General features: G+C 36.9%; 2 protein-coding genes across 5 annotated transcripts; both read left to right on the top strand.

Moving 5' to 3' along the window:
• The first annotated feature begins 4338 nt into the window (after positions 1 to 4338).
• Positions 4339 to 8761, top strand: LOC104119989 (protein S-acyltransferase 8-like). 4 transcript variants are annotated; one of them, XM_009631632.4, is made up of 5 exons: positions 4341 to 4560; positions 6211 to 6396; positions 7077 to 7367; positions 7623 to 7853; positions 8045 to 8761. In XM_009631632.4, exons 1-5 carry the CDS (start codon positions 4516 to 4518, stop codon positions 8456 to 8458), a joined length of 1167 nt encoding a protein of 388 aa, XP_009629927.1. In that variant the 5' UTR covers positions 4341 to 4515; the 3' UTR covers positions 8459 to 8761. The 4 variants fall into 4 exon arrangements, with proteins under 4 accessions (XP_070055650.1, XP_009629927.1, XP_070055651.1 ...); XM_070199550.1 differs by lacking the exon at positions 4341 to 4560 and adding an exon at positions 4632 to 4915; XM_009631633.4 differs by lacking the exon at positions 4341 to 4560 and adding an exon at positions 5503 to 5887.
• A 722-nt stretch (positions 8762 to 9483) lies between these two features.
• On the top strand, positions 9484 to 18026 carry LOC104119988 (26S proteasome non-ATPase regulatory subunit 12 homolog A-like). Its single transcript, XM_009631631.4, has 11 exons — positions 9484 to 9644; positions 9742 to 9936; positions 11011 to 11118; positions 11197 to 11301; positions 11461 to 11517; positions 11598 to 11794; positions 13346 to 13445; positions 15000 to 15112; positions 16103 to 16256; positions 16341 to 16418; positions 17451 to 18026. Exons 1-11 carry the CDS (start codon positions 9642 to 9644, stop codon positions 17670 to 17672), a joined length of 1332 nt encoding a protein of 443 aa, XP_009629926.1. The 5' UTR covers positions 9484 to 9641; the 3' UTR covers positions 17673 to 18026.
• The last annotated feature ends 561 nt before the right edge of the window (positions 18027 to 18587 follow it).

Here is an 18587-nt window from a genome sequence, read left to right as displayed (position 1 = left end):
GCCCGAGCCGACCCCAAATGCACTCTTCTCCGGGTTGAGTTTCATGTTGTATTTCCTTAGTATATCGAAGGTCTCCTGCAAATGTGTCAAATGGTCCTCTGCTTGCAGGGACTTAACTAGCATATCGTCAATATAAACTTCCATTGACTTACCTATTTGCTCTTCGAACATTCGATCTACTAAGCGTTGATAAGTGGCACCAGCATTTTATAGTCCAAACGACATTACATTATAACAATAGGTGCCGTACTTAGTGATGAACGAAGTCTTTTCTTGATCCTCCGGGTTCATTTGTATTTGATTGTACCCGGAGTAGGCATCGAGAAAACTAAGGATCTCGTGGCCGGTCGTGGCATCGATCATGCGATCGATATTTGGCAGAGGAAAAGAGTCTTTAGGACATGCTTTGTTTAAATCTTTATAATCTATGCACATCCTAAGTTTTATTTCCCCTTTTAGGGACTACGACTGCGTTTGCTAACCATTCAGGATATTTTACCTCCCGAATGAACCCTATTTTGAGAAGTTTGGTTACCTCGTCCTTGATGAATGCATGTTTTACCTTGGGGGTCTTCTCTTTTGTTTTACCGAGCGGAACTTTGGGTCCAAGCTCAGTCGATGTGTAGCAATTTCCGACGGGATCCCTGTCATATCTAAATGGGACCAAGCAAAAAATCCATATAATTGATAAGAAATTTAATGAGTTTTTCCCTGAAATCGGGGGTTAACCCCGTTCCCAGGTATACCTTTCGATCGGGTAGATGCCCGATCAATACGACCTGTTCCAGCTCCTCGACCGTCGATCTGGCGGCGTCGAAATCCTCGGGGATTATGAAGGATCGAGGGATCCAATAGTCATCGCCCTCGTCCGTTCCCTGCTTCTCTGATTGAGTCGAGGTCGGCAACTGTGGTTGCTATTTAGCTTCATGTTTTCCTTTGGACTTCGATCCTTTTGTTGACGAAAGTGTCGATATCGGTATCACTTCGTTGACCGCAAACATCTCTTTGACAACGTGCTATTCACCGTACACCATTTTTACTCCATTCGGTGTTGGGAACTTCAGCATTTGGTGAAGTGTTGAAGGGACTGCCTTCATATTGTGAATCCAGGGTCTTCTGAACAGGGCGTTGTATCTCATATCGCCTTCGATCACATGGAACTTGGTTTCTTGAATAGTCCCAACTATATTTACTGGTAAAATGATTTCTCCTTTAGTAGTTTCGCTTGCCATGTTGAACCATTGAGAACTCGAACTGCGGGCACAATCTGATCTTGTAGGCGAGCTGCTCCACAACCCTCGATCGAATAATATTGGCCGAGCTTCCTGGATCAATTATTACACGTTTAACCTGAATTTTATTCACAAGGATAGAGATTACCAATGCATCATTGTGGGGTTGTGAGATCCCTTCTGCTTCCTCATCGTTGAATGATAAAGTGCCTTCTGGTACATGGTCTCGAGTTCTTTTTCCCCTGGTGATCGATACCTTAGTGCGTTTGAAAATGGGCCCTTGTGGAATATTGATCCCACTAACGATCATGTGAATCGCGTGTTATGGTTCTTCCTGCTCGTTTTTCCTGTCTGCATCTCTGTCTCTAAAATAATTTTTATCTTGGTCGCTCAAGAACTCTCGAAGGTGACCCTCGTTGAATAGACGGGCCACCTCCTCACTTAGTTATCTGCAGTCTTCGGTTCTGTGACCATGCGTACCATGGTATTTACATATTTGATTGGGGTTCCTTTGGGATGGATCGGTCTGTAGGGGCCTGGGCCATCTAATATCTTTGATTCTCCCAATGGCTGACACAATACCTGATGCGTCGATGATGAAGTTGTATTCTGATAATCGTGGTGCCTCTGTGGGATCGACACGTTTATCGAAACCATTTTTTCTCACGAGCCCTCGAGAGCTCTGTCCTCGATCGTTCCTTCGATCATTTCGGATGGGATTGCATCCTGGGCCGCTGTTTCTATGATCTGCATTATATGGTTGATATCGGTCTCTGTTCGACCTAGGTTCTCTATCGATATCTCTCTGAGTTCTTCCAATGGGCCTGATCGGATAAGAGGAACCAGAAGGGGTCCCTAATTGATCATCCTCGACCCTGATCTTCGACTGGTATCGATTATGTACATCGGCCTAGGTCACCGCTGGGTATTCGATTAAATTCTGCTTTAGCTGTAGTGAGGCCACCAAACTCCGATAGTTCAAACCTTGAGTAAAAGCTTGAACAGCCCAATCGTCTGTAACTGGTGGTAGTTCCATGCGTTCCATCTGAAACCGAGATATGAACTCCCTCAACATTTCTTTATCTTTCTGTTTTACCTTGAAGAGGTCCAACTTCCTAGTCACAACCTTTATTGCTCCGGCGTGTGCCTTTACGAAAGAGTCTGCAAGCATGGTGAAGGAATTGATGGAATTAAGTGGCAGATTGTGATACCATATCACTGCCCCCTTCGAGAGAGTTTCTCCAAACTTCTTTAGTAGAACCGATTCGATCTCATCGTCTTCTAAATCATTTCCTTTTATCGCACATGTATAGGAGGTGACATGCTCATTTGGATCGATTGTCCTATTATACTTAGGGATCTTCGGAATGCGAAATTTCTTCGGAATGGGCTTCGGAGCCGCACTTGGGGGGAGCGGCTTCTGCACGAACTTTTTCGAGTCCATACCTTTTAAAATTGGTGGTGCCCCCAGTATTTGGTCAACCCGAGAGTTATATGTCTCTACTTTCTTGTCATTTTCCTCGATTTTCTTTTCTCCCGTTTCAATTCGTTTAGTGAGCTCCTCGAGCATTTTTATAATGACGGGGTCAGTCCCTGATTCATTAGCATTCGACCTTTCCGGCACTGGCTCAGTCCTGTGGACGACTTCTGGTTCTACCCCACTCGGCGCTCGATGTTGATTTTGTAATTGCGCTATAGCAGCTTGTTGAGCCTATAACATTTCAAATATCAACTGGAGGCTGACTCCAACATCTCCTCCACTCTGCGTACCTCGACCACGAGATCGACCTTCCCTGCGTACGCTACCTTCGGGATCAGCGCCCAAATTTGTATTTAGGGCATTATGTGAACTGACGTCGATGGGGTTTGCAATTGGTACTCCCTCGAGATCATCCTGAGGCACCTCGATTCCTGGGGCGGCTATATTGTCGTTCTCTCCGTGAAATTTGAAACCGTTGTCACCATGCGTGGGTGTTGTTTGTGAGTTTGACATATTTTTTTCTAAAAATAAAAACACTTACAAGAACAAGCGTAAAGTAGTGTGTGTTATCGTAATCAGTATTAAGAAATCACTATTATCCTTAGCCCCACGGTAGGCGCCAAACTGTTTACCCTTAAAATTGGATAATAATTAAACTTATAATGTGGGTTTAAGGTTATGTGATTTCACTTAATACCAATTGAAATATATGAAGATTAATGATAGAATTATACAATAAAGTAAATCAAACCATTATTTGAGTATAACTCAACCCTTGAGTTAGAGTATCCTCGAACTGATTGATGCCAGGACAATAAAAACACAATAAGTTGAAGAACAAGAGTGTGAGCGAGAAAGAAAATTATATTGCTTTTTTATCAGCTGTCCCTACAGATGGTTGAAACCCCCTTTATATAGTAGAGGAATTCTATATATGGTACAATTCTAATTACAGAAGGAAATCACATGATTAACTAAACAACCGTTCTTGATTCGACTCGTTCCAAGATTTCTGCCATGATCTTCGACCAGTCGCGGATATCTCGCTTTTCCGTTATTACGCTATCTTCGGTATTGCTCGATGCCTGTCTCGTTTGGTCTCGATTGCTGCCGGCCTCGATCTTGGCAGGTGCTTCGAATCTCAATCTCGGTACCTTGTCTTCGTGCCTCAATCCGATCCACTTCGAAGTCGTCTTTCGATGCAAACTCTCGGTCTCGGTCAAATAACAAAATTGGGTGGGCCCGATTTTAATCGTATAGAGTAGTTTTTATTAAAAGAATTATGTACAGTCAAATCTCTCTATAACAGTCTTATTTATTCCGGACTTTTTTGGTTGTTATATCGAAATAATAATATTATAGAAAACATATATTATGATGAATGATTATTATATATAAAGAAGTCTGTAATTAGTTATTTAAAGTCGTACAATACATTAGATGCGATATTCGTTCTTTAGGAAAAAAAACTAAGGTTCGCACATTAGTCATTAGATTAAGAAAAACAAAAGAAAAAGCATATGAAAAAGAAAGGGCCGACAGAAGAAAAGCAAAGAAATAAAGAAAAAAAAGAGAGAAAGGAAAAGCCATATAACCATGATTAAATCCACCGCATTTTGAACCGTAGACCGCCATTTTGACACGAATTTGTATGCACCAAAGTTGAAAAAGAAGAATGAAAGAGCAAAAAATAAAATAAAATAAAAATGAAAACAAAGAATTCCAAATTCTGTTCATTTTTTCCCCCAACTTCTATTCTTCTTCCAGTTTTAGTAAAGTAACTAAAACAAGAATCATTATTTCATGGCCAAACCCAAGAGAGTGTTCCAGTCTTGGAAAGGGAACAATGTAAGGTTCTTTCTAGTCCATATGTTTATGGTATACATTATAATGCAAACTGTTATGTAGTGTATTCTTTCATTTTCTTTCTAATTAAGCTCATTATTTTTTAAAAATATGACTAATTTGGTGCGCATATATTGTGTTAAAACTCAATGGGTTGGTTTTACTTTGTGGAGCTTGATCTGGATTTTTGTTGCTTTACTTGCTTGTCTTCAACAAGAAAAGAAGATTTGGCTTGTTGGGGGTTGCTGGTTTGAGTTGTACTTTTTTTATAATTCTCGGCATTGCCCGTTTCTCGACTATTGCATCACATACGTGCCATCTCCTACCAGCAGGGGCGGAGCTAGTATGTGGAATACGGGTACGAACCCAATAGCTTTGGTCCAAATTCTTTATTTGTCTTAAGAAATCCATTAAATATGTAATAATTAATTAATTTAGACACCATTAACTTAAAGGAACTACAATTTCGAACTCATAAATTTCAAATTCTAGCTCCGCATTTGTCTAACTATATGGTAACTTTGACAACCAAAGTTTAGGCATTTGGGAAGAAATCACCTAGCTTATTTTGCTTCTACTCAGATTTGAACGCGAGACCTCATAGTTCTCATCTACTATTAGGACACACCCTTGGGTGCTGGGTTGAGTTGTATTAGTTCTTTATTTCTTTTGAGCTTAAGATTATGCAAATTGGAGAGAGTATACTTGATTTTTTTGTAGTAAGCTAATGGGTTTTTAGGGATATGAGTATTTGATGTGCATACATTGTGTTTGCCTTTTTATCTACTTTAATTTGGAAGAATTTAAACTGGGTTTTTGTTGCTTTACTTGCCAGCTTTCAACAAGGAAAAAGATTTTGTCTTGTTGGGTTGCTGGATTTAGTTGTATTAGTTGATTATTTTGTTTGAGCTTAAGGATCATGTATGCCTTAATATAAAGTATCCTTTAATTTTTTTAAGTAGCTAATGGTTTCTGAAGGGTATTGTTAATTGGCTGTCCTTATATTGTGCTTAAAGTCTATAATTTGGTTTACTTAAGCGGAATTTGACCTGGGTTTTTTTTCGCTTTAATCACCGGTCTTGGACAAGATATGAAAATTTGGTCTTTTGGATTGCTGGATTAGTTGTATTGGGTTTATCACATGTTTGAGCTTAAGGATTTTGGCGTCTTACATATTGTTTCTTGCTTGTTGATGGGATGATGATGTATTAGTAGTAATGCTATCGTTTCAGTTAGTTATTTAGGTTTATTGTTTTAATGAACAATTTGACACTGTCGTGGATTTTCTACGCATAGGTGAACTGCAATCGCACATGGTAACCTTGACTAGGTATCAATTACCGAAATTATGTTAACCTTGACTTAATTTGAATATTGAATGGGTGTGGTTTTGAAGTCAAAAGAACTAAAACTAGAAACAACAACACAAAGTAAATGTTTAGAACCTTTTTACCTTATCAAAAAAAAAAAAAGGTAAATGTTTAGAACCTATCATGGAAAACTTAAGGCAGTCGGCTTCACCAATGCTTCACTTGGCACTCACTAGTTTGTTGATGTTATTATTTGGCATGAGATGCCATTATAGGATTTATTCTTCTCTGATGTTGTGTTGGCATTTAACTTTTGTTTTTGGGTAATGTTTGTAATCTGCAGAAATTCTTATTTGATGGGAGGCTGATATTCGGACCAGATGCTAAGTCACTGATCGTCACCTTTACGCTTATCCTTGTCCCTGTTGTTACATTTTGCGTATTTGTTGCAAGAAATCTTGTTCACGAATTCTCAACAGGAAGTACAGGATATGCAATTATGGTCTTAGCAATTGTCTTCACAATCTATGTTAGTTCACTTCCCTTTATTTGGCCTGTAATATCCTATAGTTTGTGGGGCAAAGTTTGGCTAAATACTTCATTTCCTTCTTACTTTCTGCGCAGATATTGTTAAACTGTGTGACCATCACACTTTAAATTACTTAATTATATTATATCTAAACTTGTTGTTGCTTTCGTTTCGGCTTTCTGATTACAGTACCTAATGTTAGTTTTGTATTTTCACTTCGGTTTTCCGAGTGGTATGCTTGTTGTTGTCCTTCTTTTACCTTTCCTGAGCCGTGTGTCTACCGGAAACAGCCTCTCTGTCTTCTTGAAGGTAGGGGTAAAGTCTGCGTGCACTCTATCCTCTCCAGACCTCACTAGTGGGACTACACTGGGTTGTTGTTGTTGTTGTTGTATATTATATCTAAACACACACCCTCATGTCTGGGCCAGATTCTTTTTCATGGACCAAACATGTGGAAATATTTCTTTTTGTTTTTTTAGGTGGTGGTGAGATTTAACACAAAACCTCTTGCCTACTCCGATACCATGTTGAACTGTGTGACATCTCATCTAAAAGCTTAAGCTTTTACAAAGAACAAACACTTTAGTTAGTACATTTGTAGCTGCAGTCCCCTAGTGCCATTGTGCTTTCTTCTGTTGTTTTATTAGTAATTCATAGTCTTGACATCGTGCTGGCAATAGGTCTTCTTGCTTCTATTTGCAACATCAACTAAGGATCCTGGCGTTGTTCCACGTAATTCTCATCCTCCAGAGGAAGTGTTAGGTTATGATTCTTCAGCTTCCAATGAAGCTGGTGGGAAACCTTTGCCTCGCACCAAACAAATCCTAGTCAATGGTCTGCCGGTGAGAGTTAAATATTGTGAAACATGCATGTTGTATCGTCCACCAAGATGCTCTCATTGCTCAGTATGTGATAACTGTGTGGAGCGGTTTGATCACCATTGCCCTTGGGTGGGTCAATGCATTGGAAAGGTAATGGATCTTCCTTCTTTACAGCTATTCTTTTCTTAAGGTTCTTTTGTGATTCCACTTTTTATTCCTTTTCTTTTTAAAACTACTTTTATGGTTTCTTAAGGAGAAAAATGTAGTACGCTTTCGCTGTTTGTTTTGTATCAGTTGTTTACGTGGTTGTAAATGAAAGGTCTATGAGATAGAACTTCACCTTTCTACTTTTAGCTGCTCCTTCACTGCCTCTTGAGACTCGTTTGTTTCTTTTTTGGTGTACAGCGCAACTATCGTTGCTTCTTCCTATTTGTTTCTTCAACTGCTCTCCTCTGTATTTACGTCTTTTCCATGTCGGCATTGTATCTTAAGCTTCTTGTGGATGATTATGGAACTATTTGGAAGGCTATTAAAGTATCGCCTGCATCAGTGGCACTGATGGCGTATTGTTTTGTTTCGCTGTGGTTTGTTGGGGGTCTCACTGGCTTCCATTTGTATCTCATATGTCGAAATCAGGTTAGTCTTTTACACCTCTTATGTCAATATATAATTTAGTTCTGATTTGCTTTAGTGTACAACAATAATTAACTTTTCATAAGATTAAATTTTTTGAGGCTGTCGATTGCAGATCAGAAAATTAATTTCATATCAATGTGCTCTTTTTCTTTCCTTTTTTCCTATTCGTGATTTTGATTTGTTTCCTATAGACCACATATGAGAACTTTCGTCATAGAGGACTAAGAGGAGATAACAGGATCAATGTGTATGACCGGGGTTGCACGAACAATTTTCTTGAAGTATTCTGCTCGAGGATAGAACCTTCGAAAAACAATTTCCGCGGATATGTACATGAAGAGGCATTAAAGTCTAGCAAGGTAGGAAACATTCAAGTAACAGAAGTTGATACCTCTGATGGGGATAGAAGAGTCAAGGTAGAAGAAGATCTTGAGATTGGAGAAGATCTCATGAAGATATCCCAACGACGTAACTCTCAAGACATTGGAGATATTCGAGGTAGAGGAAGCGACAGGTCACCTATAAGTCGTTCTGAGCTTGACTTTGGATTTGGTCTGGAGTCACAGTTTTCGTCCAGATCAGAGAGTCGCCATTCTGGCTGGTGAAGCAGAAGTGACGGGAACTGAACCGATATTAACATCATGTCAAAGCCAAATCTACTGCAATGATTTTGCAGTCACAGTTCCGAGATTTGAAATGTGATACATTTAGGTGGCTAGCCATCAAAATGCATCTTGAGTGCTACCTGTTTTCGTGGACGAGAGCAGGCACAGAACAGCTTTGTCACAAAACACAGATAATCTGTTGACTTCGATAATATTTTTGCTGGTTATTATTTCTTGAAAGAACTAGGAACATATGTCAAAGGCATTTGAAAATGTATACATGTAACCATTCTTTTCCTGTTACCCTTCTTCCTATATGTGTTATAACTGTGAAATTTAGCACTGGCTCTGCCTTTAATGTCACAAATTGATGATGTGCGGCCTGCTTCAAGCCAAATATTATTGACTTGTGTCTAACTTAAGTAATACAAGTATGGCACTTTGTGCGAATTATTTGAAATACACGCGCTAATTTCATGATGTTTTAGTAAGTAGAATTATCAAATGTTTATGTCGATAGAAAGTAACAAGTGTTTTATGGATTAATTGTGTTAGGCAAACTGATCTTGTTCCACCATTGTTAAAAACTATATAATATCTATATTTGATAATTAGACGCCGCACTAATTTGCACATAATTGAAAAAAAGTCTTTATAATATTATTTTCTTTAATTTATTTTTTATTTTGTGCCTCATACAACTAACACAAAATGTATGAGTATTGCCTTTGTTTGACAAGTGAATTTTAATTCATAATTTTATTTTCATAATTTTCATTGTCGAGGGTTTATTAGAAATAACCTTTTTATTAGATAAGAGTAACGTCTGCACACACGCTTCATTCCCATAACTCACTATGTTGGATTTCATTGTGTTTGTTATTGTTATTTTCGTAATTTCCACTTGTCAAACATAAACAAATTCTCTCACTAACTTTGTCTCTCAACTGTATAAGACACAAAGATTTAAAAGAAATTAAAAAAATAAAATATTAATTACATCCTAGCCCCTTCGACAAGAAAACGAGATTGAAAGAAAGGAGAAAGATACTAAACACAAAGAAAAAGAAGCATAAAGACTCAAAAGAGTAAAATAGACCGTCTTCAACACTCGATACTCTCTTTCTCTCTCTCTTAGGGTTCTGCAACGATCTCAATCAAGTACCCGAACTCGAATTCAAAAATGGTAATCCACTATTCTGCACTTAAATTCCTCAATTTCTCTACTCGATTTCAGATCTTATTTTGTCACATTGAGTGTAATTTTATTGCTCAATTTTCAGGAAGGTGATGGGAAATTGGAAGCGCAAATAGAGGCACTGTTGAATGTAGAGAAGCAAATGAGACAAGCTGGCGATGTTGCGGGTACGAGGAAAGCGGCCACCGATATTCTTCAGCTCTGCTTTGAAGCTCGCGCTTGGACAATACTTAATGAGCAGATTGTTCTCTTGTCTAAGCGTCGTGGTCAATTGAAACAGGTAAATTATTACTCTCTTCGTTCTAATTTAGATCATGTTGATTGACTGGGCTCGGAGTTTAAGAAGAAAAAGAAAAAGAAAAACTTTTGATGATTAGTATAATGAAAGCACCTGTTTATTCTCTCTTTTTAAACTTCGAAGCTAATCAATTATTGTACTAGATGGTTTGACGGCTTTTGTTTGTATCCTTGTTGTTTTCAGGTAATATTTTGTGCTGAAATTTTGTATGAGTTTAGTTTCATTCATTAGAGACAAAGACATCAAGTGGAAGTGAATTAAAGCTCAATAAAGCAGCAGTGAAACAGAGAAACATAAAGTATGAATAGAATACAAAATATGGAAAATACAATCTGGGAGACCATACTATGTAAATATAAAGATTTTCTGAAGAAGTGTTAGTAAGACCCCACCGCTAATATCAATTTATCTAACACATTAAGTAATATTTAATATATAAATATATAAAATAAACAAGTTATTCATATAAATAATAATAAATAAGACGAATAAATGAGTTCTTTTTGATTCTGCATCTTCACGTGACTCAATTAATCCTCTAGAATTTCGAAGCTATCTTTTCCATGGTGCCCAAAGATTTTTATAGCAGAGGGATTGATTGTGGTATGCAGTGATTATGGTCTCCGATGTAGACTTCTTTAGTAAAATTTGGGTTGCACCTTATTGGTGCTTTCTAATGTTTGTTCACTTACCTTCAGAAATAATCAATAAAAGTCATATGCATTTGGTGGGAGGAAGAGAGGATCTTCCTTTTATATAATTCACTCATCATCTGCATGAGTTCATGTGTAATGTGGCTACATGTATAGGTATTTGGATGCTTGGGTTGTGCTTGGCTACTACCATGGTACAATTGAATATATGCTCCTACTCCATTGCTTTAGGAAGTACTTATCTAGGTAGGCTTTTTCTTTACATAGCATATTGTGTGTAGAACTATCAACTGTTAATAGAAAATTGTGAAGGCATATCGTGTGTAGGATGATCTTATGGATTTGTTTTTCCTACTAAAACTGCATGGTGATTTTGTATAGTGGTTTCTTTGGACTTGTGCAGGCAGTACAGGCTATGGTCCAACAAGCGATGCAATATATTGACCAGACACCAGATCTTGATACTAAGATAGAACTCATCAAGACCCTGAACAATGTGTCTGCAGGAAAGGTAAGTCTTTTTCATTTAGAACACTTCAGTTACCTTTTTTCTTTCTCTCTCACTGAGGAACTTTGATCTTGCATGTAGATATATGTTGAAATTGAGAGAGCACGATTGATTAAGAAACTTGCGAAGATTAAAGAAGACCAAAAACTCATAGATGACGCTGCCGATTTGATGCAAGAAGTGGCGGTCAGTATTTGTTGACCTTCTCCTTGGTGACTTCTAGCTCTTTTTGCTTCTAGTAATCAGTATTAAATTGAACAGAACAGTCCCTTTTTTCCTTCTGAAAGAAGCCTTTTGGATTAGTTACTTGCAATGTTAACCATCTCTGGGTGTATTGGCTGACAGGTTGAAACTTTTGGGGCAATGGCAAAAACAGAGAAGATAGCTTTTATTCTTGAACAAGTATGTCTTGCTAATCCTTTACTTTCTAGTGAAAACTGAAGCGTGGCTTTGGGCTAATTATCTAATGCTGAACTCTGCAGGTGCGTCTCTGTTTAGATCGTAAAGATTATGTTCGTGCACAAATACTCTCTAGAAAGATCAATCCCAAAGTGTTTGAAGCTGATCCTTCCAAAGAAAAGAAGAAACCAAAAGAAGGTGAAAATGTGGTCGAAGAGCCTGCACCAGATATTCCATCACTGTTAGAGTTGAAGCGAATCTACTATGAATTAATGATTAGGTCCGTGGATTATGCTTCTTCACTGATTGTACCTCAAGTTATTTTATCTTACTTTTCAAGTTCATGTTCATTTTACAATTGAATGTGGTTAAAATGTGCATTCTCGTGAAACATTCTGGTTGTGCACATTTTGCATCTTATTGGGTTTGTCTTTTAAATGAATTTGAACTACTTGTGCTTCTTTTAGTTAATCATCCTTATGGTGGCAGGCATTTGGCAATGATACTGAGTAGAACTTACTGCTGTTATCAACTGTTCTGTGCTACTAAAAGGATGCTTATTTAGCCTGCTTATACACGAAAGTCTTGGATTTTCCACCAAAGAGATAATATTCATACTTGTGATATCACGCTTACCTGATACCAGATCTGTGTATCTGAGCTATAGTTTTCCTTTGTTGTCTTTCGAGATTGGTTTTTGTAATGAATGGACTTTCAATACCAGTAATGAAATGATCCGTTTGAAAAATGTCTCATTACCGATCCCAGCTAGTTTGGGATGGAAGTGTAGTTGGTTGAGATATTGATTGAACTCAACGTAAGATTGCATTGGGACTTGAATGCTTAGTTGTTAGAAGGTCAATTATAGTTTCTTCTATACTCGCTTTTTCCTTCCAAAAAGTTTGTCATTGGATTTTGAATGCTAGACAGTTGTTATGTGGACTCTAACATCCTTTTTAGCAGTGGCGAATAATTATTTTGCGTATGCTAAAACAATATTTATAGTAGGGTCTCTCTTTCTTCTCCCTCCCCCCCACCATTTTGCTGCTTTGCATGCGCGTGATTGTGCACAAGCTGCATATGGTTGTAACATACTTAATGGAAATTATAATCTATAGAGGTCTTCAGCAGTTCTATCTACCTATATGGCCTAGTTAAGATCATGTAGTCTCTTTACTACAATTCAGGCACTTGAGTTGCTTACTCGGGTTTGAAGTGGGAAATTCCTTTTAAAATCAAAGTCATGCTTCTTATCGCAGACCATATCACTCCCTTACCGGAGTTTCATGCTTGAGCGGGGACCACTTCCCTGCCAGAATCTGAATTAATTAAGAGTCTTGATCCATGCTAACCTGAAGGGAAACCTCTCAATCCAGAGAAAGATTGACTATATTGTGAGAAGATAGAAAGTGGCCAAGAGCGAACTATACTACATGAGAATAGTATAAGCTGTTGTATCTGCCATTGTGACCTAGATAAGATAATGCTCTTTTAAAGCTCAGGCACCTGTATTTGAATTCGGAAATTCCATTAAAACTTGAGTCATGCGTCGCATCATAGACTTAAGTCCATGCTCTTCAGCGAAGAGTTTTATGTTCGAGTGGTGCCCACTGTGGCCAGCACTTGATTGCAGTTTGCACCTGATTTTCTTTGATTTATAGGTTTTGTCGATTCTAGAGCCTGAAAGAACTCACTTAGTTATGTACTATAAGATTACTGTAAACACTTCTAGGAAAATGGGAGATGGAGTTGTTGCATCTGGAACCTTGCTTTGCATTTGTTTCGTCTTAAACTTGTCACTTGTCAGTCATTCTTTTATCCTGTGCTGCAGGTATTACTTTCATAGCAATGATTACCTTGAGATATGTCGCTGTTACAAGGCCATATATGAGATCCCTTCTGTAAAGCAAGACCCAGAACAGTGGATACCAGTAAGTCTAGCTCATTTATATTGTTGGATGCTAGTTATAGTACACGGTGTAATGCATGTGCAGTGTTGCGTTCCTGAATAGGAGATCTTAACTAGAGAATTAATCTATAATATCAACGTTCGTGCAACAGTTACCGTCATTTACAATACTAATTCCAATTGGAACATTGGTGTCACAAGTAAAAGATGGTGTTGAATATTATAGTATTTACTCGATAGAGCTTCTTTTGGGGGGGGGGGATTTATTAATTTTGTAAAGAAGAAAGTGAAAGTTTTTCCTTTGGTATCAGCTCTATTAGATACTAATGAGTTGAGAAAGTGCAGGTAGTCTTTTTCCTTTTGATCTAAGGAAGAAAGAGTAGAAATCCTTCTCATTTGTGAGGAAGAAAATCACATGGTAAAAAGTAATAAAAACTAAAAAGAATAGAACACTATTATATGCTTGCTCAAGTCCATCCCTTTGTGATTAATAGCATGTTTGGCCAAGCAGGAGAAATCAGCTTATTTTGAGAAGTGCTTTTGAAAAAAGTACTTTCGGAGAGAAGCAGTTTGTGTTTGGCTAATCACTCTAAAAAGCACTTTTGAGCAATAATTTGTGTTTAGCCAAGCTTTTCAGAAAGTGCTTTTAAGTATCAAATTACGAATAAAGACATGAATAAATTTACTTAATAGTTAATATTATAAGTAAATAAATAATCTTAAAAATTTGTTATTACATGCAATAATTAAATCTTTTCATTTTATTTAAGTAAAATATGAAAATAAAATTTAATAGTGCTTAATTCTTTTAATATAAGTTAAATATATTAAAAATCATTCAACAAATATAAACGCATTCACCCCTAAAGTCACTATATATTAGAAAGCTATCCTAAAAATAATAAGAAATATTTATACATTAATATCCTAAGTATTAGGTTTAACGGTTATTTTGGTATATACTATATTTTGTTAAGGGTATTTTTGATAAGAAGAAAAGTCAAAACTGCTTCTGCTTTTGGGAAGAAGCTACTTTTTTCTGCTTCTCAGAAACTGCTTCTGCTTCTTCCCAAAAGCATTTTTTCCCCCAAAAAAGCTTGGCCAAACACCTCAAGTTAGGAAAAAAAAAGTGCTTTTGAGAAAAAAAGCACTTTTGGCCTCTTGAGAAGCTTGGCCAAACATGCTATAAGTAGTTTTGGCTTGCTGGTATGTCAGGAGAAAAATGTGTTGTATGATGGATATATCCTATAAGTTCAAAACTTAACGGGAACATGATGATCTTTGAAATCTTAAGCATTTCCAACTCAGAGTGGTGAGATAATGTATGTCAATAGGAGCTTGACTGATTGCATTTTTTGTTTCGAAATGTTGGAAGAAGGAATAATTGCAAGAATAACTAGATATTTGTTTCATGTTTGACAGAAAAGAAGCAAAAGAACTTTTTGATTAAATGAGTTAATGCTACCTGACTTCTTCAAAAGCAGGGCCACATATATATATATATATATATATATATATATATAATGATACTTGGTTGCCCCACAAGCATGCTGAATTCCTCTTCTATAATTTGTAGGTGTTGAGGAAAATTTGCTGGTACTTGGTGCTGTCACCTCATGATCCTATGCAGTCAAGCCTTCATAACGCAACTTTGGAGGACAAGAATCTTTCAGAGATCCCTCATTTCAGGTTTGTCTTTAAAATTGAAACTTGAACTCTTATGTTTATGAAGCTGAGGATAAACAATTAGCTTTCATTTGTCTGTAAGAGGTTGTGGAGAAAGCTTTCTTCAATATTTGCCAACCATCTTCAGCACCCTCTCTGGAAAATATACCCTGCTCTTGTATCAACGGACCATTTGGTAATAAAGTACTTTGTAATAGAATTGAGAAGGAAACCCATGATTTAACTTATGTTCTCTTTATGCAAGTTAGGTATGAGTTTCATAATAACTTGAATCCTTATTAAAGATTAGATGCAAACTTGCCTTATAGAAAGAGTTTAGATACAAATGCAATAGGTTACATGTTTGATATAACTTCTAATGTATATGTATGTAATAAGTTGAATGGTGAGGCTGCTTTGAGATGGACTTCAAGAACATGGTTCTTTTATGAGGCTGCTTCTTCATTGAAACATCATTTTTTCACAAACATCAAAAGGTAATTATCATAATTCAAATATTTTTCTAAATTAACAATGTTTAGTTTCTGAACTTATGTTTTTAATTAAAAATTGTAAAAAAAATATCAAGTAGTCTTTTGGATTTTCTTAATCAGAAATGATTTTGGATTTATTAGCCATATATGCAGTGTATATAGTGTGGCAATGAAATGAGTGGCGAGGCTGCTCTTGATGAACTTTTAGAACTCGCATCAATAAAAGATCATTGCAATTCAATGATCAAGGTGTTTATCTTAATTAACATAGATTCTGAAACCAATGCTTCCAAGTAGAAATATTAAAGGAAAATATTAAGGCTTTGATACTCTTGGCAGCGTGCTCCCAGTCTTTTTCAATTTATAAACCTTGAAGTTGGCATAATAATAAGAGAAATTGTTGGAAATTATTCTCATCTTTTATGGGGTAACTTCGATAGAAAAGTTGACAATTATTTTCCATCCTTCTGCTGTTGTAGGCAAACAGTTTGGGTCTAAGGTGCCTTTTCTTTTGTTTTAGGCTGCTTCTGAAACAATTAATTACCATGGAGGTCATTCAGTGGACATCATTATGGAATACTTTCAAGGATGAGTTTGAAAATGAAAAGAATATGCTTGGTGGATCTTTGGGTGACAAGGCAGCTGAAGATCTCAGACTGAGAGTTATAGAGCATGTACTACGCTATGCTGCAATTCTCCATTTTCCTTCGTTTTATAGTTTCTATTGATTCATTTTTCCAATTACTACTTCCTTGCAGAACATTCTTGTTGTCTCAAAATACTACTCGAGGATAACTTTGAAGAGATTAGCAGATTTATTGTGCCTTTCTATTCAGGTTGGTACTCACTCTTCCAAATTACAGATCACATCTTTAGAGAACAGTTATCCTTTGAGTCTGTATTTTTTGGTTGTAAAAGAAGTACTATAGAAAATATGGAGCAATACGTGGAATTATTAGAAGAGATAGAAGATATGTAGTTGCCATTTTTGTGTTAGATGCTGGAATTTTGTAACTTGTACCATATTGGTACCTTCATTAATAAACTCTTACCTTGTAAAAGAATATAGCACATCTTTAGCAACTTATTGCTTTCCAGCACAGAAGATTTTCCTTGTACAAATTTTAATATTGAAATATAGGAAAAAATTCTCTAGATTCTCATTGCCATTTTTTTTTTTTTTTAAAAGAAGGATTCTCTACTTCAAAGTTTGTAGGGATTTAACTTTTTTTCCAGGCTATAAAAAACTTATTTTAAGTGAAGACTGAGGCTTCAAGAGCTAAAATTTAAATAACCCCCCATCCCCCGGGCCACAACAACTAGCATGCAACCGTGTCATTGTTTCTTGAAAAAGCGGTGTGTAGTAGCATACATCTCTAGCTTTTGTAACTCATGGCTAGCATGTTAATTGTGCTCCTTCAAGACGTAAAATGTAAAAAGGTAAAAATATCTTTGAGTTAAGAATAATAAACAATATTGACATGAATCAGTATAGTAGCTAATACAAGCTCTCAAATTGGAGACCACCTTTGTATTTATGTCAATAGTAACCCAAAAGCACCATTGACAGTTAATTCTGCTGGTGTAGTTAGTTAGTATGAAGTGGTTTAGGAAGTAAAAACTATGATCCGGCTGCCTAAGTTACTATTTCATGGCTTGATCAAATTGTGTGTGCATGTCCGTTATCAAGTTCTGTACGATCTTCTTGATCAAATTGTGTGTTCATCCAAGCCCCGCCTTTTTTCTTCAATGTTATTTAGAACATTGTTTACATGTTCCCTCTTCATTCTTCTGATCCATTGAGATTGTGTCTCATACTTATAACATGGTTCTTCTGATTTTACGCATCTTTTGTTCTCTCATCTCAGGACGCTGAAAAGCACCTTTCAGAAATGGTTGTATCAAAAGCACTGGTAGCAAAGATCGACAGACCTGTGGGTATCGTCTGTTTTCAACCATCAAAAGACAGCAATGACATTTTAAATTCCTGGGCTTTTAATTTGGAGAAGCTGCTTGATCTTGTTGAGAAGAGTTGTCACCAAATCCACAAGGAAAATATGGTGCACAAAGCTGCAACGATAAGGGCTTGAAGTAGTGGAGGACTCTATATGTAGCTCATCAGTTGTGGTAATTGCGATCAGGGGGCTTGAAATCGTTTGCAACCTGCCCCACCCACTTTGAGACGTGCGGGGGGGAAAGAAACTCATGGTGTTGATCCTCCTTCCCTGCTTTCCTTCGTCGGCTCCTGAGCTTTGACTTGTTAACTGCATTTACCTTTTTATGGTTTTGTATTTTCTTGTTTTGTCCAGTTACTTTATTCATTTGTGATCAACAACGTTCTTCGTTGATGCCAAGAGATCACACGTTCAATACTTATTTACTGTTATTCATCAAATAGGGTCAGAGCATCAGAAAAATGCAGCTTTTTATATGTTTGGTGTCAATCATGTGCCTCCATGTGACTACGGATTTTGGTTTCTGGTGGCTAACGCATATATCATCTCCTATGTTGTCAAGATTAGAATACTTGATGACGACTGACGAGTGCATTCGATAACCGTTTTTAATTTATGTTGTCGCGATCAGTTATTCGTCTTTAGAGTTTATTTATTGCAAGAAAAAATGTTGTTAAGTTTGAAAAGTTTCCATTTTTAACTGTTTGAAATTATTCAAGGAAACCTCTCTAATGTATAATGCAAATTTGCAAACGCATGAGAACTGTACCGTCGTTTTTTTATTGTACTAATGTCTCTTCGTTTGAAACTCATGAGACCCGTTAGCTCGTTTATTGGCATTTTAGGATTATAAAATAGGAATTCAGCACGATTTTCAGATTTTTGTGTGTTATAGTCCGTGCCATCTGCATGAATTCGGGCGACCGGTTTCGAATTACTTATAATCTTGCGGGACCATAAAAAATGACCTATTGAACAATAGTCATCGCTTTGTCATGAGCCATAAAACAGGCATTCAACACGATTCCCAATTTTTTGTTGTGTTATAGT

Source organism: Nicotiana tomentosiformis, chromosome 4 (genome assembly GCF_000390325.3).
Source record: "Nicotiana tomentosiformis chromosome 4, ASM39032v3, whole genome shotgun sequence".
NCBI lineage: Eukaryota > Viridiplantae > Streptophyta > Magnoliopsida > Solanales > Solanaceae > Nicotiana > Nicotiana tomentosiformis.
This window is presented reverse-complemented; position numbering and strand designations above follow the sequence as displayed.

Bases quoted from the DNA above. Each gene is read 5' to 3' on its own strand.
- LOC104119989 (XM_009631632.4), top strand. From the start codon at position 4,516: ATGGCCAAACCCAAGAGAGTGTTCCAGTCTTGGAAAGGGAACAAT. The intron at 6,397-7,076 runs GTTAGTTCACTT...TGCTGGCAATAG, and splicing joins CAATTGTCTTCACAATCTAT to GTCTTCTTGCTTCTATTTGC. The intron at 7,368-7,622 runs GTAATGGATCTT...TTTGGTGTACAG, and splicing joins TGGGTCAATGCATTGGAAAG to CGCAACTATCGTTGCTTCTT.
- LOC104119988 (XM_009631631.4), top strand. The intron at 11,119-11,196 runs GTAAGTCTTTTT...TCTTGCATGTAG, and splicing joins ACAATGTGTCTGCAGGAAAG to ATATATGTTGAAATTGAGAG. The intron at 15,113-16,102 runs GTTTGTCTTTAA...CTTTTGTTTTAG, and splicing joins TCAGAGATCCCTCATTTCAG to GCTGCTTCTGAAACAATTAA.